Genomic DNA, 26540 nt, shown 5'->3' on the forward strand with positions numbered 1-26540 from the left:
CAAATATATACTTTATATAAACTATCTTAACTAAAATACTATTTAGCAAAATATAAATAAAAACGTATACAAGGCGTCGAAGAATTTCTCCGCATCAATGACAGGAATGCGTTTCAACAAAGGGAACCCTTATCATGAACTACGTTTTTCATAACGTTTGCAGGCTGTAATTTTGGACAAACTGGACCGAACATTACAACATTTTCACATTAAATAAATATTTGGAGCATGATACAAATTTTGCAAACGTTTATCGCAATTTTCTGTATTTTTTTGCAAACCATTGCAAATCGCTTAATATTCGCGTTCCTTTCTCTGTGTATGTTGGTTAAATGTCTAAAATATCAAAACAGCTATAAATAATCACATCAAAGGTAACTCCCATAAATCTGACTAATGGTGTGATGTCAAAGATGATATAAAATACAGATACTCAACGCCTTTTAAGCTCAAGCTTAAGTATGTGATACGTCAACAGATACATAAATAATCTTCAACGTAATGCTAATGTGTTGAAGAAACCATTAATTTTTGAACTTGAAACTGTTTTAATTTAAATAAATCATTTTATGTTTCTCCTCCATAACTAGATCAGAGTTAAATTAAATCTTAAAGGTAATATTATTGACCTAATTTTGTCATGTTAGTTATTGTATTTAATTTGTGAAATAAAACCCTAAATTTAAAAAAAAAATGCCTAGTTAAAAGTATTCCAAAAAGAGCAATAGCAGCCATTTAGCCTTTCAATATAACGGTCAAATGACACACTAACTTAAATATCCATTTACTACACAATCTTTGTCTCAAACATTGAAGTGGCCTGATGTTCACCCGTTGCCTCAGATTAGACTACAAATGTTATCTAGAACATTTTAAGGTGTATAATTAGACAAGAAACACTTAAGTGTTGGATGTGTGACATAAATTACTGGGAATGACCATTTTAATGGACAAGGAGTCCTGATTTAGAGTGTAATGACTAATTTCACTGTTGCTAGATGACATAGATCAAGTTATTTTTAACTCTTTCTGAGCCTAAATAATTTTATTTCACGGATAGCCTACAAAATGGTTTAAAATACTTTTATCGCTTTGTACACCATTTTATTTGGGTATTATCCTTATATAATTAGCAACATTATCCTTACTTTCTATTATTGAAAAAATACCCAGCCGGAAAGTAGGAAAAATCACGGGAGGAAAGGTTTAAACCTATTGTAGCAAAAGTACGCAATAATTATGACAAAAAGTTAAAAACGCTAAACCCTATAAAAAGCAAAAAATAACTTTTAACACTACGTAAACTAAATTTTGTCGTGTCGGGGGACCGCTCTAATTCATTACTTTAGATACGTGTTCTTTTAAACGAATGTTGTAATTAGGTAGGTATAATTTGATTTATGTAAGTATTTATGAAGGTAAAAAGCGGTCCCCCGACACGTCAAAATTTAGTTTACGTAGTGTTAAAAGTTATTTTTGCTTTTATAGGGTTTAGCGTTTTTAACTTTTGTCATAATTATTGCGTACTTTTGGGTCGGGGTTTTTAAATTTATAATTTAATTTTATTTCATGCTTTTTAAAGGAGCTCCTTATTTTTTCCTTCTTTCGTTTAATTTATTTTATCTTAAGATGGGGTCGCTATATGCGATCTCGGCCAAAGGAAGCTGTATAACAATCCTCATGACAAACTGGCTCTGGGAGAATTGCACAGATTGAGAAACAATAAAGATTAACCTTTGGACATTCTAGATTTTCAGCAAAATATAAATCGGTTTATCCGTTTCATTCCGGCATTTCAGGGTTTCATCCGCCACATTCCATTACCAGCATCAGGTTCTCGTCAATCAGAAACATGAAGAGAACTCGTCAAGACAAATTCAACGAGCCCAAACTCGATGGGTTTACTAAAAGGCAGTTCAGGGTTACGTCTCCTACCTTCGTGCCCTAACAGCAGACCAGCTCAGTGGTTCCAAAAGACATTAGTGTTTCAAATTTCAGATCCCACGTATACTTGCAAGTAAACTGAGCGTGTAACATTCCTATCACATCTAGCAAACGAGCTGATGACCTTGAAGACCTGAACCGATTTCCACCAAACATAGCTAAGAACACTCCCGACTGACATACCTTTTAAACAAAAAAAACCGCATTACAATCGGATCATCCGTTTGGGAGCTACGATGCCACATACACACACACACACACACACACACACACACACACACACAGACACGTCAAACTTATAACACCCCGTCGTTTTTGCGTCGGGGGTTAAAAATAGCAGATGTTTAAATAACAACTCATTAATTTTCATCGCCCTTTATGGGCAAAATTACAATTTCACAATTTATGATTTTGAGATTCAAGACTCACAAAGATTAATAAAAGTATTTATTTATAACATCTATCAAAAATATTGACAGATATAACCTGAAGCTACCTACAATATAATCTTCTAAGATCTTAAGCTTAACCACGGGCTATTCAATCAGTTATCGTCAAGCGGTAACTGAGACCGTTACGCATCAGGATGAAGTCGTTAAATAATAAAACCACCATGCCATGGAAATTGTTCAAATCATTATATAGAAGCTTAGGTTTAGGTAACTAACTGTAACCCATAACATATTATGAAAAGATAATAACACACAACTTAATGAAGGGGTAGAAAAAGTAGAACCAATTGGAAAAGAAAAACTTTAACTTTTATATCTAGAAAAAGCGCAAGTGTTGAAATTACAGCAACTACAGACATTCCTCATCTTCAAATAATGGATACCGAACAGTAAACGGCTTTGTCATTAAACCTACTTCTAAAATTCGAAGTGGTCAAAACGAAATTGTCAAATTCCAGGTCACAGGAAACCAGACGGTTATAAACCACGCATCCTAAATTCCAACTAAAATAAATCTGAGGAATTCGCTGTACTATATCATACAGAAGATCAGGAATCCTAGATTGTACAGACTACACATCAAGCTATGCAAAACTAGTAAAAGCTGACCTTTTGATTTGAAGAAAGATCATTTAAAGCGAGTCCAAGACATGCTGGTTTCTTATAGCTTGGCGTGTACCCGTGTGTACACGACGATCATAGTCACAACAAATTATAATCTGCATTGAGCCGTCGCTTTAGCTCAGCAATAATTGTTTCCAATGGAGCGTTTGTTTCTAATTATTATTTTGATTAACGCTTATTGCTTGCTGCATTCTGTTGAGTTCATGGCTATTTTCTGTTTCATTAGTTATGCCAATACTACTGTACCTACTATTTCGGAAGTCTCGTCTATAAATCTTTGAGATTATTTCTGAAATCTTTTTAATTGAGTAGCGTGTCAGTATTTGACCTAATGCCATATTGCGATACGACTTTGTTTGACTGACTATGATTTAAGGTTTCTTAACCATCATAAGACCTAATATTACATCTGATCGTGACACAGTCATGGCGTGATGAGACATCATCCCATTAAACTAAGATACTGCACGACTGCTTACGCAAACTTTGGATGGTATATACTAGGATGGGTCCCATGACTTATCGATTATTTAGTAAATCTTTATATATAACTTCTCGAGTATTTAGTAGACCTTTAGGAGTGCTTACAGCTGGATTTATACAGCTTCCAACTTTATCATCAACATCCGCATCTATAACTATTTTGGCTAACTTCAGATTTGCAAAGTTACGTGGCGCGAACTACATGTTTGGCTTATTTTTAATTGTAAAGAATATTAATTCTTACCTAACAACAGTATCGGCAGGTCAATGAGTAGGTGCCACAGTATGCTGTGCCGAGCCTGCATCTCCTCGGGGGCGGACGCTCGCTGCTCCGATGCTGTCTGTAACAAATAGAAATGCACAATTAGTGCTATTTCATTTAAGTTCATCATTAGCTGAATCTATCAATAAATATTTGATTAGCGGATTTGAGAAAACTCTGAGGCCAAGGCTTGCTAGGTGGTTAAAACAGACCACTCGATAAGAAGAAGAGGATTAGACATAGACCTAAAGCTTCAAATCCCTGGCCTCGAGATGAAATGGATACAGCATAAGAGTATCATACTTTAAACTTAAATAAGTAGTTTAATGATGGCCACCGTAGACGGAGTAGGCTCCAGACGAGACGACTCAATAGATCGAGAGGTAAGATAGAAAGCCCAGCAGTGAGACAGTCCAGGCTGAACTAAGAGTAATTTTACCTCTGTGTAACCTGTGAGCCTGTGAGTCAACTCAGCTCAACAATAGTTTTACAGGTTACTAGGAAGTAAACGATAACACTCAGAATGCGTCTAAAACACAGTTAGTTCTCACCATTTAGCTAATAAAAAGTAGCTTTTACTAATATTCAGTGCTTGCAACAATGGGTGGGTTGTACTAAAACGAACGAATTCGTTTCAGTCTCTCGTAAACCCAGATTAACTCCTCAAACGATTACGGCGACAGTTCAAAACTTTAAACGCACGTGTCTTAAAATAAATATGTTGGTATGTTCTCAAATTGCAGTTAAGCAACAGTTTTACCTTTGAACGTAAACTTTCATTGGCTATTAAAACCGTTTTGGTATTTTAATAGATTCCTATAGTTTTGACGCTTACCTGCCAACAGCGGATCCAGGGGGTAGGTCACAAGGTCATGACCCCCCCCTGGGCCAGGTCCAGGACCTGAATGAACCACTAATTGAAATGGTTAAACACGATGTTTTATGTTTTTTTTCCGAGTGAACACCTAGGTAGATAGATAGATAGAGGTAGAGTAGTTTTGCTGAAGAATTCGTGCTCGCAGCGCTCGCTCACTATTCTTTATTTACTTCTTTATCTCTTTATCCATACCCAAAAGCAGGAAACGGGACCATGTTATAAAGAATCCGCTGTCCGGGCTGTCTACATGCTGTAGAACTCTCATGAACCCTTACCTATAGTAAGACAATTGAAATTTTCACAGAAAATGTTTTACTGTTGCCGCAATAAAAAAATACAAATAACGCGCCCTTTTCTATGTACTTTAAGTTTACTTGTTATATAGCAAGAAAGTGCTTTCATCTACTTTTAGTCCTCGAACTGAATAAAAATTTTCGCGCTCGCTCCGCTCGCGCTTTTTTTTATTTCGCAACTGTGAATTTGTCCAAGAAATCGCGTTCGCTCAGCTCGGGCCATTTTCTACAATTTTTTTTTTTTTTTTTTACCAAAGTCCTTGACCTGGATAAAAATTTTCGCGCTCGCTTCGCTCCCGTTTTTTTGTTTATCACATGTGTCCACTCTAGTATAAATACAAGAAATTGCGCTCACTCTGCTCGGACCATTTTCTACATGAAAACACTTAACTTTCGTAAAAATTTCACGCTCGCTGCGCTCGCGCTTTTTATATTTATACTGTGTCCCCTTTTTTTATTATAACAAGTATACGCTATTATATAAAACCAAATGTCGTCAACTTTAGCTTTATAATTAATATTTATAAATCAATACTTGATCACGACTGTGTGACCCCCCCCTGGCACCGAAGCTGGATCCGCCCTTGTTACCTGCTGAACAATATTTACAATCCTTGACTATAAATTAACAAGGAAACTTAAATTGCATTATTTATGTCTTAGTCTAAATAAAAGCGTGTTCTAGAAATAGAGCTACAGATTTTAATCTACATTTAAAGTAATAAATATTGTTACTACATCTGTTACAAGTTGAATGCTACTTTACAACGGTAAGTGTTAATAATAAAGGCCACAAATCACTTCAAGCTAAATAAATCAAGTTAGATCACAACACTGACTAAAGGTACGTTTTGAATGCTAGCTGCCAACTGCACCTGCCGACTGCACACGCCTCGACTGCACTTAGTCGGCGACAGCTGAACTACTAGTTTGTATGTAATAAGGTACATGAAACCGCATTAGACCGAAGCGGCAGCAGCATGTGCAGTCGCCGATTTCATGCAGTCGCTGCAAGTGCGGTCGGCCGTTGCAGACAACTGCTGGCTGTCAAAACACACCTTTAGGCCGGTGTCAATAAACCTGCTTACATTTCTGTCTCTTGTCAACGCTAATCGTAATCAACGGATTAAAGTGATTGTTTGAACGAATATGGTAAAGCCAGCCTTTATATTTGGCTGTCGATCTATTTCTGTACTCAGTTTGTCATATTGGATAGCTTTTTTGTTAGGATGACGCACTGCACTATGATTGCGTAAGTTCTTTTCTTAGGTCGCTAACTTGGGACCACTGGGACCTAAGGATATAAATATAGGTACAGTACATCACAACGTCCAAAATATATGTCTTAGGTATGGACTACATCCGGTTAGACTGGAAGCCGACCCCAACGTAGTTTGGGAAAAAGGCTCGGAGGATGAGGATGATGAGGTATGGACTTATAAGACAGAACCATGACAAAATCTAGACACGTTTATGTGTCAGAAAGTTGCATTCAAAGTTTGACGAAAAAAATTGCCATCTTCATCTCATTTACCTACTATACGATCCTTAAATTCATACTTCTTATTTTTTCCACAGTTACAGAAATAGATATTTGACGTAGGTACCATATATACTCACTACCGCTGCCAACACCATATAGGAAGCCGCCGTGATATGTCAAACCGTGATTAACGGCTAAACGTTAACGTGTTTCGAATCCTAACCAATGGTTAACAAGACCGATTATAACGGAGGTAAAGATTAGTTTAACACATTCACTGCGTTACGGCAAGTATTTGGCCGTATTTGACTCTCAGCCAGTGCGGTAGCTCGTTGTCCTTGTTTTGCGTACTGTGCGGGGGCGATTTATCTAAGTTCCCTTGCGCGTAGGAATGAGATAGTGATATTTTCAATATTGTTGCTTTTAATATAATAATATTGTACACTAACAATATACGGCAAAATAGTTGCCGTAACGCACAGTAAAATAATTATTTTCATTCAGTGCGGTACGGCGAATATCTTGCCGTACCCCCCCAACCCCGCACCACACTGCATGCGTCCGCGCGGCGGTTCAGTGTGCGCTAGTGCTGGCCGTAAGAAAGACGTAACAATATTTTTTGTGAAAAATATTACGCGGTTCTGCTACAATGAGACGTTCACATAAAAACTGGATTTGAGTAGAGAGGGAAATCATCATCTTGATGCCAAAGATGTCAAGTGTGAAAATAATTCAGTGGAATAACTACCTACTTACTAAGTTTCATACACGTCCTTTAATAGTTTTTAGTTTTTTTTTTAATTGGTCTGTTGGCGTAGTGGTTGTGGGTTAGATTCCCACACAAATCAAACATTCTTTGTCTAGTTGTCTTGATCTGGGTGTATTTTCTAACTATACTATGCATTATATGTATTTGGGACTAGGTGGCGCTATAGTGTGATTGTGGTAGAATATAAATACATATTTATACATATTATATAATTAGGTTACATAATTATGTTGATTTATATAATGATATAACACTGATAAATATGAATATTTTATCTACAATAAAAAATATTTTTAAACTATCGACTATCATTCCAGAAGTAAACCCCATCCCTAGCATTTTTTCACTTCTACGCTGTACGGCATATATATTGCCGCGAATGAAAGATTTTGAAAAATCTCTGTATCTTTCAAAGTATAACAGAGAACCCGGGGCGACTGCAGCTAGGTGTATACAAGGATATAGTCTATCGATTTGTTGATAAAAACCATTGATATAGGTGGTTTCCACGTCTGTATAGGCTTTGAAAGTCAGGTTCTGGTACGGCAAAATAGAAGCCGTAACGCATATCAGGAAATATAGATACGGGCAGCATTTGTCTCGTATCGCACTAGTAGAAAGTTTAGATTTAACGCTGCCGCAGTGAATGTGTTAATGACTGGCCTATTGTTTTAATGTCCATTAAAAATATTTATTCCAAGTCCATAGTGTTGAGGTGATGCGGAATAACAATCGGCAGGTGTATCTAAAGATTGCGATTCATAGACGGGTATGGGCCTAACGGTAGGGCTGACTAACCTAATAACGTCTTATGTTTTAGTCAATGCAGAATATATAATGTACCTTATTCTTTAGATGTTTGTCTTTTTCCTAAATTGCATTTACGTACGATGTATCCACATGCTTCAAAATGACTTTGTACGTGTTCAGAATTTCAATAAAAGGGACATCTATCACAAGAGTCAGACTATTAATAAACCTTTCGAACACCAAAAATGCTTTAATACATAATTTTTTTACTCAAAAACACATTAAGTCAACCTTTGTTTATTTGTCAAAAGCAACACAAAAATTCCATAAGTTATACACGAAATTTATTTTCGTGTCATCCATCTTGTTACTGTCAAAAAAGTATTATTTCGGATTCTGACAGCCCTATGCCCGGGATCGGCTGACAGTAGCTGTCACGCCATATTTGGCGCGCCGTCAAACTGTCATTGACTTTGAGCGGCGCGAGCGCAGCTTAATTATGTTAGATGAATAATAAAAATATTCTAACTGTTTTGTACTGGTTTATGTGAATTGTGCAAACTAATTACTTCACGGGCTGTTGGTTTTGTTTTATAGTTTATTGATTTCTCTTTGAGGTTGCCGATGGGAATAAATTCTAAGTTTAATTACGATCTTTTGTATGTACAAATGATTGGTGTCGTAAAATATGAATTAAAAGGCAATTAATTTTCAATTACTTTGTCTTGTCAGAATTGTGTTTGTTGGTTTATTATTTTATTGTTTGACGAAAAAAATGTTCGATAAAAGAAACCTGTATTTTAAGTGTGTACCTATGTACTCTTTGAAATAGTTCGTTTCTTTATGCCTTTGGCGTAGACAGACGTAAAAAATAATAACAAGTGCTTCTAGCTCTATGTTTAATATTAAAAGATATTCCACAAAATTCCATTACAAGCTTGTAAAATTAAAATTCTAAAGGTAATTTTTCGCCAATTTTCCCGTTGATAACGAGCCAAAGTTTACTTACAAGTCTTTAATATTAATACTAGTTGTAACTCGTGTAGCTGTCAGTTGGAGCCAACGTTGGGCCAATGTTGGATCCAAGATGGCGACGTAATCATAGGATGGGTATCGGAATGTGCGTGAGTGACTTATGGGACAACATATTAGGGTTGGACATTAGAAGAAGTGATAATAATTTTGTTTTTTTTTTTTATGATAAAGTTAGGTAAGTAATAGATTTTTTTGTTAAAAGACTAACATATTATTGGATCAGGCAAGAAGGTTTTTTTTTTTAATTTTGTCATTCGAAATATGCTTTCGTTGTAATACCTACGTTTTTAGTTGTTTAACGACTGTTTTGCATTCATTATGAATTTTATAAACTGCATAGTGCATGGGTAATTAATTGCAATTTATCTTTGAAAGTATTATGAATTATATTTTCTTTTCCAGAAATAACTTAGTCACGGTATGCTGGAGGAACAAATTGCGCATTAACAAGCGCATATTAATTATAAATAATTAAATCACCCAAGAAATAATAATTATTGCTTGCATATTTCACTATGTAACAATTACTGTTAGCAATATCTAACAATTTATTATCAATACAACATTATTCATTGTTATAAATTAAACATTATATTAGAGTATCTAATCTACTTTTAAAAAATCTGAAAAAAATCGATGCATATTTTAAGTTTTATGAAATTTTTATAATTGGTGGTTCCCGGCTGTCATTCGAATATCTTTGGCAGTCGTTACGGGTCCGAAGTCAGAAGCCAGAAAGTCTGACCACGAGTCTCATCAAAGTGTATCGGATTGCTGAGGTAACTAGGTTTTTGAACACTGGTACTCAGCAGCATCTGGCTGAACCGGAAGTTGATCTCCAACATAGTTCAGAAAAGGCTAGGCAGATGATGATTAATACTTAATTTTAAACAATATCACTATCATATAAAACTATTGAAATTCCCACCTCATGCAACCATCATTAGTGCTTATCTTTGACAGCTGACGTCTAGAATACTACAAAGATCATGTATAATTCTAGCCGTAGTACAAAACAGAAACTCCACTTAAAACCCAATAGACACACAACGTATTTACATACTTTCCTATGTTAATCATTCAGTCTAAAAATCCTGGCATGAGTATTCAAACATTGGCTGAGGGTTATCCAACGTTGGCGCCATACGGTTCTACATTCCTATGGTAATGTAGCATTTGACGTTTTGCACCGAGGATAATTGAACCTACTGGAAACGCCCTTCCCCTCCGTTGACGCTACAAAAGTACCACTCATACTCTTATGTATTGTCGTTTGCGTGACATAATTTTGTCGTTTGCGTGAACGATATGATCTAAAATACATGAGTGAGCTATTTATTTACTCTATTTGTTCTTCTCATTCTAGCCTAATTTTCAAATTATTTGAGGTCGGGGCAGTGGGGGTATCACATTCAGTCCTCTCTTTTAGCTGTCATACTTATTCCATTCCCTCTATGTCCTCTTTCAGGTAGTCAATCCATCCATTCCTTGGTCTACGTCTGCCTCTCCATCAATCCACATTCATTCTTAACACACTCTCTGTAGCATGCGCTTTTTTCCGGTCATAGCGGTTCCTGCTTTATTTGATCTAAGTTAGGCACCTATGTAACTTTAGACCCACTTATTTCTAATTCGCGTTTTCAAGGATTACTGCAGGGCCTACGCAAATGTTGGCGGGAAATGTGAATATATTTTGATTGACCTGGATGGATCCATGAATTAAAGATTTTGTTAGAATTCGTTTTGTATCGACGTTTATAATAGGTAGATCAGATGGATTCTTAATTGGCGTCAGTGATATTATGGGTGAATAGTAAGAGCTTGAATATCTTAATTAATTAATGTTGAAGTTTTATTTATTCACAGAAAGCAATCGATGCTTGCTACTAATTGTTGAGATGAATTCTCTACTGAACTCCTTTCCATACGTTTTAATTTTGGGTTCACGATAATAGCCTTTTGATGACCTGGACACAACTTACCTACATCCACACTTAACTTACTTATACATAAATACACTACATAGATCAAGAACTAGCTGAAGAGCCAGCAAAAGTCTCCCCAGAGATTATTTATTTAAAAAGAAAAACTTTACCTACCACATACATACCTACCATTAAGTATTTACATAGGCAACGCCACGAGTATATCTAGTATATTATAACACGGTTAAATATCTAAGTAATGTTATTATAACACAGAAGCATTATGATGAATAGATAAGTGCTAATGAACCGTTAGAGATAAGTTCTTTCCATTCAATGTTAATGTAATCCTGCGCAGTTTTTTGTGACGATTTGTTTAACGGTTAATAGCACATGCAGTGCAGAGGTAGTCATTAAAGTATGTTTTTAATAGTGTTTATTTTGTTATTTATGACTTACAATCCGATTTTTTTCACCCGCGTTTCGTGGTATCTACCGCTCATACGTTCGGGTATAAAAATTAAATTATATCCTTTGTTATAATTATAAAGGGTCAGTCAATTTTAAAATTCAGTCTTAATACTGGAATGAAGTTTTTTATTGCAATGAACAAATAGTCAAAGTACTTTTAAAACCGTTTATGTAATTTAATCAGTTTCAAACATAAAATAGGTAAAAAAATTATACCAAAGTTATGTCAAACGGAAATGCAAAGTTATATTCATTTTATACGATTTTTCCATCAATGGATGTTATGGCAAAACAATAATTTACCTAAAATGAAAGACACCATTTTTCACAACATGTCTAAAACTTATATTTTAAAATATGAGTTCTTAGATCTTCGTTCAAATGTTTACATGAATGATATCCGATGTATTGATCAAAGATCAGACCGAAGTCTTTTGAAAGAATTTAGTTAGTAATGGCATGCTTTTTATGGAAAAGGAAACGGTTATGGCATGTCGAATTTATGGCGTCCATTGAAGTCAAACTTATACGAAAGTGGACGATATTTTTGAAGATATCGGAACATTTTTTGTTTGGACAGAAATCTACAAGTAGCATGGAAAAGTTCATTGGAAACCATATTTTAGAAATTCACAAAAGTGCTGAATGAAATTGAAAACGCCTGACTTGAAACTATGTTAAGAAAACAAGTAAAGGTGCTCAGTTGGTAACTAAGTAAAATTATATCAATTATATCACCTAATGATAAAAGAGAGTTAATAAACCAAGGTAAGACTGACCGTTCGATACAATATGAAACCAATACCTAAGAAACTACAAATAAAGTTCGAAAATCGTTAATCCTTCTAAACCTAATTCAAATAACAACAGATCAAGTAAACCCAAATCAGACCTAGTAATCTGACTCGGCGTAATACCATAAAAATTTACTACCCACTACCAGAGCTAGTACATTCAATACTGAGCAGATATTATGATTGGAAAGTGCAAATCCATGCTATAATGGTCAGCCATGATCTTGCACGTGCCGAATGCCCTAATACACCATAAAAAACGATTGAAAGCTGCTGTGTATAGCATGGTTTTGCAGAAGTTTAAATGCAGGATAAGGATGAAAAAGTTTTATACATTTGCATTTTTTGGAACCTTAGTATTGTGTCCTTTTTTATTTTAAATATTGTTGGTTTCATTTGAATGGCCTAAAGTTATTTACTTATTTATTATTTTTGTACAATCAACGGCGGACTTAACGGCTTAGGCGTGTTCTACCAGTTTACCTTGTGATGTAAAATTAATTTTGTCTACTTAAACATGTGCTGTCTTTGTAACACCTACCTAATTAATAGTTTTAACCTAACTACAGATGGTCACAGATTTCTCATTATTATCACAGGTGCATTTTCTTTACACATTCAAAGTGAACCTTCTGAATATTGATTATACAATTATCTACCATGCCCACATTTATTGCAATTTCTCCACAACAATAGAGTTTCTCTAGTTTCTCATAATATCATGTTACGTAAATTTTCTTTGACAAAATACGATTTTCAGGAAACTCCTAGTATTATATTTATAAATGCGAAAGTGTCTGTCTGTCTGTTGGTAGTTAAGCTAAGTTTAGACGACAAATCTAGACAGAAATGTCTTTGCTTTCACATTTCAATAGATATCTAGTGTCAGGTTGTCGCGACATTTTCTTATCGTGTCACAATAAAAGGTACTGATATTTACGAGAAATTGGTGTAGCTTGGTATAACTCGATCAGAGTTTTAACGCTGAACCAAGTTGAGATAACATTACTTACGTATTTTAAAATCTGCAGCAGGCGGAAGAGATTTTTGTGAACCAGCTTATGTAGTTCATAAATAATATACTTGAACGTCAATTTTCTTAAAACGACTATTTACTATGAATTTGCACGAACTATTTTCAAAGTTACCAGTCGTTTTACGTCGGAAAAATTGTGTCCTTGTGTTAATGGGTTTTGAGGGATCGTGCAAAACGGTATTACATGATGGTTACTACATGAGTTACGAATGTATAAGCAATCCAAAACCTTCAATTGTTTAACACCAGCTGACAATTAGAAGTACCTCCAAAACATTTTCAGAAACAAATGAAAAAAGTCATTGACACCACCACTGTATTAACGACATACAAAGTGTCATGGCGCTTACGATCTAGGTTACACATAGTAATAGAATACAGAGTATTCTAGATTGACGTTTGAATAGCCATGATATTATATATGTAAGCATGGCATTGTAACGGGTGATGGTGTTTCATGAAGGTATGCTATGGCTTTGTGCTAGATTTGAGGCAAATGTGATAGAGTCAGGTCAGGGTCTATAGGAGGAGAGAAAAAACCCAGGAAGTGGACAAAACTAAAGCAGTAAAGTGAACAAAGCTGAAGTAGTAGGAAGTGCCTGATACTCTGGAAGAAGACTTGCAGTTTAACTGACTTTTGAGGTTCCTAAACTCGTATCTTGTATGCTAATCAGCCCTGAGCAAGCATGGTGATTCATGTTCAACCCTTCTCTGTAGAGAAGACAATAGTGCAGCAGGACAATTAAATGGCTGAAGATGATGATAATGGTAATTGAATATAATCTTCAAAATTAAGCCTCCTAATTACTTGGCTACCATTGACCTACGTCTAGACGCCCACTCATTGTCCAAAAATAATATGCAACGGTACAATTAAACTTCGATAAAAAACCATTATGAAAACTTAACCGGTCTACATAAATTACATAACTTACGTCACTTAAGTTCAAGTCCGTTCACAGCTATAAAAAAGTACAGTCGCGTACTAAACGTTTAAACGAAATAAATATAAACTGAGCTCGCAAGTGCGGTAGTACGGAGCGAAGTCTCGATCACCTTCGACCTTTGTTATTTATGTACTCGTGAATAAACGATAACAAACACTTTGAAGTTGTAAAGACCGTTATTATAATGTTATTGGACAATTATGTGCGCGAATGTACTTGGGTTTTATGGAGTTTATTCGTGGTTTACGATGGGGGTATTGAATTGTGATGGACGCTTGTTTGTATGTATGAAGCTTGCGGTATTTTATTGAATTTGCTATTTAATTATAGCCTTTGTTTCCCATTTTCTATCATATTTATTTCTGCATCTTCACATTTGGAATTCTTGAACTTTTACCTAAGTTTGTTGACTACTAGCCATTTCATGTTTCATTTTACCCGTTAAAACCTTTTGATCACGAGATTCTCTGAAACCATTTTCATTTCGGGAAGCATCTCTAACTTAAAATTATCTATCGTTCATGCAATAATGAACTATTCAGTTTCAAAAATATGACAGTCATTTTCGATAACCTATCACACTTTATCAATAAACAAAACCGCCTCAAAATAATATCCAAAAAATATTAAATTACACAACAACACCTCAAGAAGACTTACTTACACAGCCACTACAATTGGCAAAGGGGGCTAAGTAGACGTTAACATAGCCACTGTCACTAAGCCCCTTAAGCTCTGCAGTTCAGTGAGCTCGCACACGCAAGGTTTCCTTGTCATATAATTGAATAACGTATGGTAATACCTCTTGTTTTAGTTCAGTTGCATAGTGATTGGGTGATAAGCTGTTTGAAATCTACAAGTCGAGTGCTGGTAAAGTTAGCAATTGCAACCAGTCTGTCTTGGTATGTAGATATATGTGTGAATATCCTCAACCTTTCTCTTAAATCACTCCACCAACTTCAAAATGAAATGAGAATCCATGCAGTAATTTTTGAGTCTATCCCTAACAGATAGACATGCAGCGGAGAACTTTCTTTTTAATTCACAGTTCGGTTGATACTTATTCGAAAAGAGAAACAGAACTAATAGTAACTACAGATGTTCCGCAGTTACCTAAGCAGTAAAAACTTCAAAATACATTTTCCTAGAAAGGCTTACCTTCAAACTATAATTCCTAGAAAAGCGAAACTTCACCCAAACTATTATGGCATTTCTCCAACACCATAAACAGAGATTCTATGTGCCAACATTACTTAAACGTCCTCACGTTGCCACAATTAGGAGTAGGTACCTGAAGAGGCGGCCTGAATTCTCCATTTATTGCACTTTGCATTCAGACAGGGCACCCCATTGGCTATGCGACACACGTGACTATTTACACAAATTGTTTTATAACCAACTGCGGTAGTTTACTAAACTGTGACATTGAGTGGTAGTAAGTGAGGTTAATGGAAATGAGGTTAGCAGAAGATCTAGTTTCAACAACACCTACAACTTATGTCTTCAGTTCGGGCATCATAGCTGAACTTTGCAAATAATGTGTTTCTATCTTCAAAGCTTAACGAATTCATGGACTAAGTGATCTAAAATCCTGACTGGACGTAATAGAATCAAGGATTTTCGATTGTCCAAATCCTGAATAAGACTGATATTTCTGCGACAATAAGCTGAAAAATATTATTATTTGCAAGCTTCGTCTTAGTCTCTGTATGGTTATTGAAGAGTAAGAAATTAAAAACCTATTACGTCACTTTATTTTGATGAAAGAAAATTGGGGAAATTTCTATAATAATGATATTTTTTTCTACTGGAACTTCTGCCATCAACCGCACAATGACTATTTGTTTTGTAATTTTGTTGCAGGCGCCACTGAGATGTGGAGTCACTTTGAAGTTTTAATGCGTGGAAACCACTTTTGTATGGGCAATATAAAGCCATCTATTACTACATGTTTATGATTCTATTGACACAAGACATGTAGGCCGAGTGTGAACGTAAAAGGAGAGAAATGCGAGGTGCTTCAAAAAAGATGGTGAAAACTATGAACTTTAAGAGCCCCTGCCAACTTTTGGTTGGGCGATAATTTAGTCTGCGGTGTACGTCACTTTGATTCATGTATCTCACAGAAGAAAAACTGTCTATACCTTTGTACGGTGATCTGAAAAATCGACGCGTTTTCATTCGTTTTTTTTTGTTTAAAATTCTCATAAAATCTCTCACAAATACATAAAAAATCGTCATAGAACTACCACAAGACATTCCATCATGCATCCAATCTATTGTAATCCTAACCCCTCTTAATTGCCTTGCACCGACCTTGACAAGACATCTGCCCATCATCATTAACTAAGTCGGTATCTCGACAGGCGCCTGCGTCGGCTATCAAGCTATAAATTACAACCACTAATTTGGCATTTCCTGAGACCTATAAAGGGAAGCTATTTTAAGCTCAGCAAGAATGTTTTGAAGTAGTTAAGGAACTAAGTGTGCCGGTTATTGAACTTTAAGTTGTAGGATTTATTAGTGAAATACACAAATACTTCATTTCAGTAAATATGTAATGAGTACAGCTCAAATGAGCTAATCTCAAGAACTACTAGTACGATTTGAACAAATATTCCAGTGTGAGATAGTCCAATATTAAAGAGAATTGCAATATCCTTGATTGCAATACGTTACAAATTAGATTCTTTAATAGAAAGGATATGCAAGAATTTGCTTAGTAGTAGGTACATAAGTTGCCAAGGAGGCTAACATCTTCTTGGCAGATATATTATAGCTGTAACCGTACGTGGTCGTAGTTACACCTGCATCTAAACAATTGGCAATCGATAGTAAAGTTTAAAGAGAAAATCTTTCTCATTAGCCTAGTTATACAGATTAGGCGTTCCAACGTATGTATAGGCACGCATAGCCGCGTACATTGTTTGTGTTTCCTTCGTTCGAAGTCAAAGTCAAAAACGATTATGAAAGTAGGCTTTTTATCACTTTTGCATGTCAAAATAACGAAGGGACAGTTTCGCAGAACCCTTCAACCTTTAACAGTTCCTTCTCTTCTTGTGTTATAGCTGGGAAGAAGAAGCGGTGAAGAGCAAACTCAGCAGCAACGCAGCTGTCTATTACAATTTAATTTTAGATACTTAGCTAGATACTTTATTAGGTATACCAATTCTTATATTTTTGATCTAAGATCTAATTAAAGTAGGTGACGTAGGTGACATAATTAGTTTTCATTTCGACCATCATTAACTTATTTCAAAAGCTTCAAAACAATCAAATAATTAATTCACTTTACTGAATAAATTCTCTTCATAAAACCCTCGGGAAGGATCCGCTTGGCATAAAAATTAGTCTCTGCCTACCATGACGCAAACTTCCTTTGTGACTGTATCCTTTACCGTTGGGATATGAAGTAACTTACACTTACTCACTTATCATTACTTAATGCTTACTTAATTTTAGCGGTGCTTAAATAACTTGGTATATTAGTCATGGTGAACTGGATTAAGTAAGATTTGCTTTCTTTTCTTTTATTGGCTTTGCATGGATATGAATTTAAATGTCTGATTCTTTTTCGCGAATCATTCTATTAATTGGTGAAATCCGCATGAAGATCCGTATAGCGGTTTTTGAGTAGGTATATTTGGAAAAGATAAATATAAATAATGATTTGTATTTTAATGTAAATATAAATTTAGTTTTTAATAAAAAGGAGTTAAAAATAAATATAAGTAAAGGGAATAGATGCTTGCGGTAGGATACTTAAACTTGAGAAAAGACTTGGGGTACTTTTTATACAGATCTAATTTGAGTAGGATTTTTGATAAAAAATCCGTATTACGGTTATAGAATGTTATCAGGGTATTGAAGGAAGTCGATTGGCCTAGATTTTGGGCTAAACTAGTTTATGTCTCCAGCGTGACTGCTCACAGGGCAAGTTCAATTTCAAGTTATAGCTGGGTCATGCGCTTACCTGGTTTTATGTAACAATGCTTAAAGAGGGCAATGGGTCCTTTTTGGGTATTTTGTTGTATTTACTGGCTGCAGTACCTAGAATAAATTATGTAAGTAAGTAGTACGTATACGTACGTAAATTTACAGTAAGTTCTAAGTCCATTATGAGAGGCGAAATGATACTTACTTGTATCAAATTGCTTGTAACCATCTTGTAACTATTTAACTAGTCATATAAACTGATATAGAGGCAAATAGCTGAAGTAGTGACTCCCCGAGACTTTTTAGTTTATTCATTTTCCATTCTTTTCTTCAATGACTAACTCCTATATGTAAAAGAAGTTCACCAGTATTAGGTACAGTTCTTACAATACATTATTCAGCCATAAATCCTCATTAAACGGCGCTCTACTGCAATTATAATTCCACTAAGTTATTCACAAAGCTAAGAATAAATCGAGTAAAGCTAAACTAAATAGTATTATCTTGAATACACGTGGAAAATAAATGTTTATTTCCACTGAATTACTTATGTTTATCTACTTAGTAACATGTTAATGTTGTTACTGTACGTATATGACATGTGTGAATGCAATAAAATAAATTTTCATTGAGTGATGGTTTAACATAAATTAAATACTATATTGTCAAAGGTAAAATGAGTTGATTTGTCACGGTTTCTTTAAAAAATAGTTATCTATAACCCATGTTTTGCAATTAGGGACTGAATTTTAACATACCCCATATAAATGATGTCAAACAATATCTAATCGCAAAACCTGCAGTAAGATAACTTGTGCATGTCACCATGGAAACCTCTATGTAGACCAAATTGGTCTTCCATAGGACGTAGTAATAACTGCGAGAAATCTACTAGTGCTAGAGAAATATCAAATCAATACAATTACCCTTTATAAATTCCTACACACGTCTTAACAGTCAATTTGATACTGATTGATTCGTCATAGATTAACAGCTCACATTTACATGGTTAAGATTGATTACGTACCTACGTATAAACTGGCACGTATCAAAAATAATTATCTTCGTAAACTGAAATCGAAAGAGGTTTAGGCTCGACTTCACTATTAAAGTTACCATGATCTGTCTATAATTCTTAGATCTCTTGTGGGTTTACATTTCACTAAATTGTTTGCAAATTTTACTTACGCAAAGTTCTTTAGCCAAATAATATAGTGTATAATCATTGTACAACGGCAGACTTAACGCCTTAGGCGTTTTCTACCAGTCTATCTTTGGGTGGTGGAGAAATAGCATTTAAAATTTTTGAATCAAATTCGGGGTTATCGAAATACGAAGTGTTATTTTAAACTTTGTTTCTGAGTTAGAGAATCAAACTTAACTTTCAAATCAATATTATTCTGCTAAACGAAGTTTAGTATAATTTAATCCTAAATCGATTCAAATGTCACGGTTCAAGTAGAGTCCTAATGAGAGGAGATGTTTTGAAGATGGTCTCAAAATGTTTGTCTGTTTATCACAAACGTCAGGGGTATTTTGTTAGCTGTCAAATCAAATGTTATGATTATTTGTTTGATAGAATGTTTGTTTGTATAGGAAAATACTGTGTTATGGTTATGGTTTGTATGGCAGGGGTTATGCAGAAGTACAAAGGTAATTTTATGGTTCTAGTGCTAAGTCACATTTAGGTAGTTTCGATTCTGTTAAATCGATATAAAACTAAGTGCAGTTCTTAAGTGAAAAAATGCAAAATTTTTGTGATAATAGAAACCTAATGGTTTTTTGTAATTTTTCAGGAATCCTACTAAACTAAGCCTAACAAACTTCAGTGAATTTGTAAAAAAAATTTGCTGTATTTTTCATTTGTTTTCTTAACAACAAAATTAACATATTCACCAATTCATAAATGTATCATAAATACTAGTACGCAAAGGCACAATAATTAGTATAAATTAGCGCGAACTTCACGCTAATCATTGCTAATTGTTAAGTAATAACCTAGTATGTACACAGTAGCATTTGTGCATACAAATTGTACATAAAGAGCAAAATGTTAATATTTTGTAAAGTATTTACTGTAGAACTGGTTTTGAAAATTAAACATTTGAAAGGAAATAAGGAATTTGTTTGTGTAGCTATGTTTATGAATAAATAGGTAAATATACTTGACTCTTGGCCTAAAGGTTGTAGGTACGGAATTAACTAAGAAGGATTAACATGTGACACAGGTTTATTTACCGTTAAAGTGTATTTAAAATTATTTGATGTTAATAGATAATGGAGCCTAAAAACATTTACAAATAAAATTATTTGAAATTACGGTGCCTAGCCATTACTTGATCAAGTTACAACTGGAGAATCAAATCAGACCAGTTTAAAAAAAATGTCTACAAATTAGGCTCAATATTTCTTTAATTTACCAACACATTATCAAATAACTTTATTTTTTATTTCATTTTTTAGCAACTTAAAACAGTTATATTACCACTATTACCAGGCTTGACAGGCACATTACCCTTTTTATTCTTCGATCATCACATTATTTTCATGAACACTCCCAACCAGAACTTTTGTCTCATCTCTGCACAAGGTGTTCACTGACTGAATGTGTTGAATAAACCATGAATAACTGTAGCTGCCCATTGTGGGGCCGGCTTGATTGTGCACCGACAGCACAAATATAAATAAAAACTTTTCAATGGGACAAGAATAATGAGGTTTTTTTGCTAATTATGTGATTCAGCGGAAGTAAAATTGAAGAGATTTTACAACACCTTTTATAAAAGTGTGTAGCTTTGAGATAAGTTAAAAATATTAGGTAATGCAATTAGAACCTACCTAATCAAAAATAAAACATGTAATTTTTTTGGAGATTATTTATAACTATTTACAACCAAGATTTTTTGGCTTGATTACACGAGCTTATTACCTTAGAAACTACTGGAATAATCTGAAAAATACTTTCAGTGTTTGTCAGCCAAAATTTCTAGGAATAGTCCTGTTGATATATGCGCGAGAACTACAAAATCTCTGAAGGAACCAAGTTCAGTTCAACAGCAGTTATTCTATTAGATGAGCGTATAAAAAAATTATAGGTACACCAATTAATACCTAGCAACAAATAAAATCTATCACTACAAAAACTATTGACATCAGGCTACAAAAAACAAGACATGCCATCCTACACAAAACGCGCCGTTTTTACCAACCACCTGCGTACGCGCAGTGGGAGTCAAACTCGACCGTTACGTTTAAATTAAAATCGTGTACTTTAACTATAAAAACTTGTACATTGCATGTCACAGTCTATCAATCTCTGTAACAAATTGGCGAGCTAGTCAATCTGTCTGGCTGTAAATTATCAGGTTATATTTTAACTGGTAAAATAAAGTTCGCTCTAATTTTCTTGATTGAAATTGATTTATGAAAATGGTGATTTATTGTGAACTGTTTTTCTAAATGGGTTAAACCCCTTCAGAAGGTGCATATTTTGGTACCAGATTGATGTTTGGGCAATGTTAAAAACTGCATTACCAATAGATGCCTGAACTTTCGCCTGAACATTACCAATAGATGATTGCTTCCTCTGAACTCAACCACTGACGCCCCTTGTGTCTTTTTCATATATTTTGGCTATCGTGTCACTAAGCAAACTTCAGGGCGGTAAAATTATTTGGCAATAACAAGTTGCAGTGAAAACACTGATCTATTTTTCCTAAGAAGCAAATCCCATAGTTGACACTAAAAACTTTTATACCCTATAAAGTTACAGGAATATATTATTTCCGGTACTTACACAGCTTTTACAGCAAGCACAATATAGTATAAAAACGTGTATTTTGTTTCCGGATAATATCGAAATGTATTATTTATAGCTCGCGTGACTTCTATCGCACGTGACTGGAAATTGTTCTGTAATATAAGTTTTTATATAAAAAGTATAATACTATCGAGGAATTTCAAGGTTTTTTTCTATGTGATTATTCTGACGATAAGTAACTTCACATCTTTAACTTTTCAGTGTCAGATATGACGCCAAAATAATTGTTCTTAAGTAATCGATTCACAAACTCGTTAGCTTTGTTAAACTCTAATATTTCTACAGTTTGATTGACACCTAATTAAATATAAACTGATATGGACTAAGCAGACCTTTTGAAGCAAATAGAATGAAGTATTTATTTTAATACTTAAGCCAGAAACTATGAAACAAAATGGTATCTGTATAATTAGCAACTTGTCTTTGATGACTTTCACGCACAATTCAAAACCTAAGTACGACCTTCGTACCATTGTTTCCACCCAACAATTTTCCAATAAAACCATAGAAAAGGAAAGCCCTTCATCTATCAACTGATTACATAGCCAGCCCTGTCAGGCTGCCCTTTAGCTGTCCAGTAACTTTCGAAGGACCCTTTCACTTGGCGATGATAAGTGGATGAGGTGAGAAAATAATATACCAACCCGTTCCCTACCTTGTTGAAAAATTGATGGGACCACGCCTTATGTTGGGTCCATACGATACTAACTTCTCACAGACTTTTATACAATTATTTCTTTTGTTACATTAGTTGGTATGCGTGTATATGCTCTCCCAATTTTAGGCGACTAAAACATTCATACATAATCATTACATAGTAATAAAACTGAAGCTATAGGTACACTGATAACAAAATATAATTTAAAAAAACAAACAGATAAAGACATTCAAATAGATAAACTCTGGTAATAGAGATACAAGAATAGAGCTAAAATAAGAAAGAGAAATAGGAATGAAGGAAAGAAAAACTAAGAACAGAGAAATTATTACAAAAAGAAGGAAAGAAAAGAAAACCAATGATAGCACCGGTGCATACAAAAGTCTTTATAAAGTCTGAGCCAATGATAAGTCTGCACAAACATCTTGTCATTATATTTTCACTCAGACTAGGTACAGATTTTTACTATAAGTTCGTACAGATATTTGTACAAACTTGAAGTTCGTCTCGTGTGGACCCACCATTAGAGAAAAAGGTGCAGTTATGACCATTTAGAAATGATAACAAGGTTTCTGTGATTTATATAGTTTTTTATTGGTAGGTGGATAGACGATTTTCTCTCCTTATCAGATGGTGGTGATAGATTTATTTTCTTAATAGTTCATTATGACTGACATTCTATAAGTTGAGTTTTTCATAACTAAACCATTTCTATGGCTTTCCACGCGCTATTATTTATTTTCTGCACCCGGATGAAGAGTATGCCTATGTCCTTTCACGGAATATGAATATGTGTTCACCTAAATTAATTTTAATCTGTTTATTAGTTTGTGTGTGTTCGTGTTTTGCCAAATAAATGATCTTTGTCTTTGTGTTTGTCTTTAGCTCTTTCCTGAAAGCTGGACAAACAAATACACGTATACAACAAAACAGATAACAGGTACTTAAGCAGACCGATTTTGTAGACTAAAATATTTTTGTACGAATAAAAGAACATGCATACATACATTCATACATGATTATACATTACAAAAACATGATACAACAATACAAAAACGGCAAATCATCTTCGAAACAAAACACAATCACCCTAAGGGTGGTCTCACACATTTACAAACAAGGCCGTGTTCACACTACCAGTTTGTACAAAAAAAAAATACAATTAGAATGAACACAGTGGTAAGATCACTCATGTGTATAATGTGTTAGTTGAATACTTACGTAGTTAGATGTAGGGTTTAATGTAAATGTCACTTTACAAATAAAGTTGGAGTCGCGAGCGGTGGGCGAGTGCGGTGATTAAGTTGTGGTGGTAATGAATAGAAAAGTGTAGAAGGTTCACTTTGATATGTTGTAGTATATTTTTAAGTAACAAATAGGTATTACTCATACTCAAAATTTTTATGTAGTTCTGTTTTTCCGGTGCTCAAGACCTGATGGGGTTTTTTTGCAAGCACTCTTAAAAGTTAAATATACCGGAAGACATTTTTGGACTACGAAATCGAAAAATAATTTGAATGGTTAACTTAATTAAAATTTCTTATGAAATAAGGCTATTTATAAAACACCTATTGTATAACTACGCAAAAGGTGGAGATGCATTGCAGTCTATAAGTTTTTCATTTTCAATCTAGTTAATGTAAATTTTTTACTACGTTTAGTTTCAAGTAGAACTTCTAGATCTATTTTTACGTTCGTAGCTTAGAGATGCGCAAGCGCAAGTGGGCGTGTTACTAGTGATGTACTAACTGATTTATTTATGTAATAAAATGTATGTTTGTACGTACATTTAGAATTGAACGTTTATATTTAGACGTAAATACTTGGGACTGCTATGCTTTAAAAGTGTTTTATTTTTTGGTATAAATGTCGCTTAGGAACGTGGGTTGAGAATATATGTGTAAACGATTAGACTAGCTAAGTGATTGATTAATGAGTTCCATATTACATGACATTACACCTTTTAATCTGGTTTCAAGGGTATAGCACGTTAGTCTTATGCAATAGACTGAAGTATCCGAAACAAATACGTGGAGGCCATTTAAATATTTACTCAAGTACAGAAACCCTTGGCCCTAAATACAAAAAACAAAATAGAACGGATATCAATATTTGTGCCAGCCTAGTTGAAGCTGATGGTCAGTATTGTCGCCCAAAGAATATAGAAAAATGTGAGACTTACAAACAATTTATGACGTGTCAATAAGACTCACGCATCTGTACTTTGAACTTCAAGAATTTTTATTATCATAATAATGTACTAACTACTCGTAGTACGAAATCTAGAAGACCAGCCATATACGCAGGCCATATTATAGTGCACAAGCATTTACGCAGACATCGGTTAACATAGAAAACTCCCAACAAGGATAACATTGATTTGAAGACCATGAAGCGATAAACTTCACGGGTCAAAGTTAGAAATTAAAAGATCAGGTCGCCATGGCAACCACTAACAATGCACAAGCTTTATTACAAAGTCATTATTACGACTGCAATTAACCCGCGACCAACTTACTGAGATAAACTGCAAAGAAATTAAGACCTTATTACCAAAGCCTTAGAGTGTAACAGAAGCGCAGAATGCACATTGTAAGTCAATTGGAGAGTGCAAGTTATTAATGGAACTACGAAATGAGATTTTCAGCCTTGTGGTCTAAAAAATAAGGTTGTTAGTGACAGTAAAAGTAAGTTGGTGGAATTCTCTTGGCGCCAAGAGCGTTGCTTGGAAGTGTGAGCCTATGAATAGAGCATAAGTTCATTACATTGATTTATACGCCCAGATTTGAGAAGACTATTAAAGCAATCAACGAGTTATGATCGAAACTAAATCTTTTAACGATAACAACTAGTTATTATCTTACATAAATCGTGGTGATCTGTGAAAATGTATTTTTAGCGGGAGAAAGTTATAAATGGACAAGCAAATCGATGTTTCGGTTTATATTCTCGGATGTGTTAGGGAAATTGCTTTACGGGCTTACTAAGTACAAAAATGTAGTGTTGATTGGAGATTTAGTGACATGCCGTGTTCTGTGGATTGGTTTTAGTACACAGAGGTAAGAGAATCAGAGCGAGTTTAAGTCACACTGATTCAAACTATTACATATGTATTTCAAATTTTAATAGGCACACCACTCGAGTTCTTGGATGCCAACTCTGATATTCATCACTGAAATCAGAACAATTTATTTCTTTTGATTTAAAGTGACGTAGCGAATGAAAGATACAATAAGCCGTAAAGATTATAGGTACTTGATAGCATCATTTAAACAATTTTGTCGACTATAATAATTCAATTACTACGTGACGTTGGTCTCTTATGAAGTATATTTCTAGACAATAGTGGGAAAATGTACAGGTTTTAAACATATTATATAGCCTTGTGAGAACAATCAATACCTAGTATTTCTTGCACATGTTACTATCTGATTTATTAGGCTTAACTTGAAACAGACATACACGATTACAAGTAGGTAAGTCTCACTCGTCATCTACCTAGCTTTTTCCCAACTTTGTTGGGGTCATCTTTCAGTCTAACAGGTTGCAAGTTGCAACTGAGTACGAGTGTTTTACAGGAAGTAAAACCCCAGTACCTATGAAATGTGTAAGGCGTTCAAAAGTTTTTCTTGAAACAAATTCCGACATTGATAATAAAAACTGAGCTGATTTATTTACTGGTAAGGTTAGAACTCTTAGAAGAAAACAATGAAGAAATTCGATAGGTAGACGGTAGTACATCGCGATGTATTACCGTCTACCTATCGAATTGCATCGTTAACAATCGGGCTTATGATTAAGCCAAACACATTTATGAAGAATTTTTTTTGAGTCATTGTTTTTACTAATTACATAAATCAATTGATTTTTTTAAGTTTCACATACATTCCTCGAAAATCCCGCATATAGGTAGTGTAGCTTCCCAACAGTGAAAAAAATTTTCAAATCGGTTCACTAGTTTTGGAGCCTTTAAGGTATAAA

General features: G+C 34.5%; 1 protein-coding gene across 2 annotated transcripts in view; it reads right to left on the minus strand.

Moving 5' to 3' along the window:
* Positions 1–26540, minus strand: part of LOC110376222 (phospholipid phosphatase 3) — a 94135-nt gene that overhangs the window by 38483 nt on the left and 29112 nt on the right. For both annotated transcript variants that reach the window (XM_064038084.1, XM_064038085.1), the window contains exon 2: positions 3748–3844. In XM_064038084.1, the coding sequence (XP_063894154.1) occupies positions 3748–3844 (97 nt within the window). The remainder of the gene's footprint in view (positions 1–3747; positions 3845–26540) is intronic.

This window comes from Helicoverpa armigera, chromosome 15, assembly GCF_030705265.1.
Source record: "Helicoverpa armigera isolate CAAS_96S chromosome 15, ASM3070526v1, whole genome shotgun sequence".
In the NCBI taxonomy this organism is placed as follows: Eukaryota; Metazoa; Arthropoda; class Insecta; order Lepidoptera; family Noctuidae; genus Helicoverpa; species Helicoverpa armigera.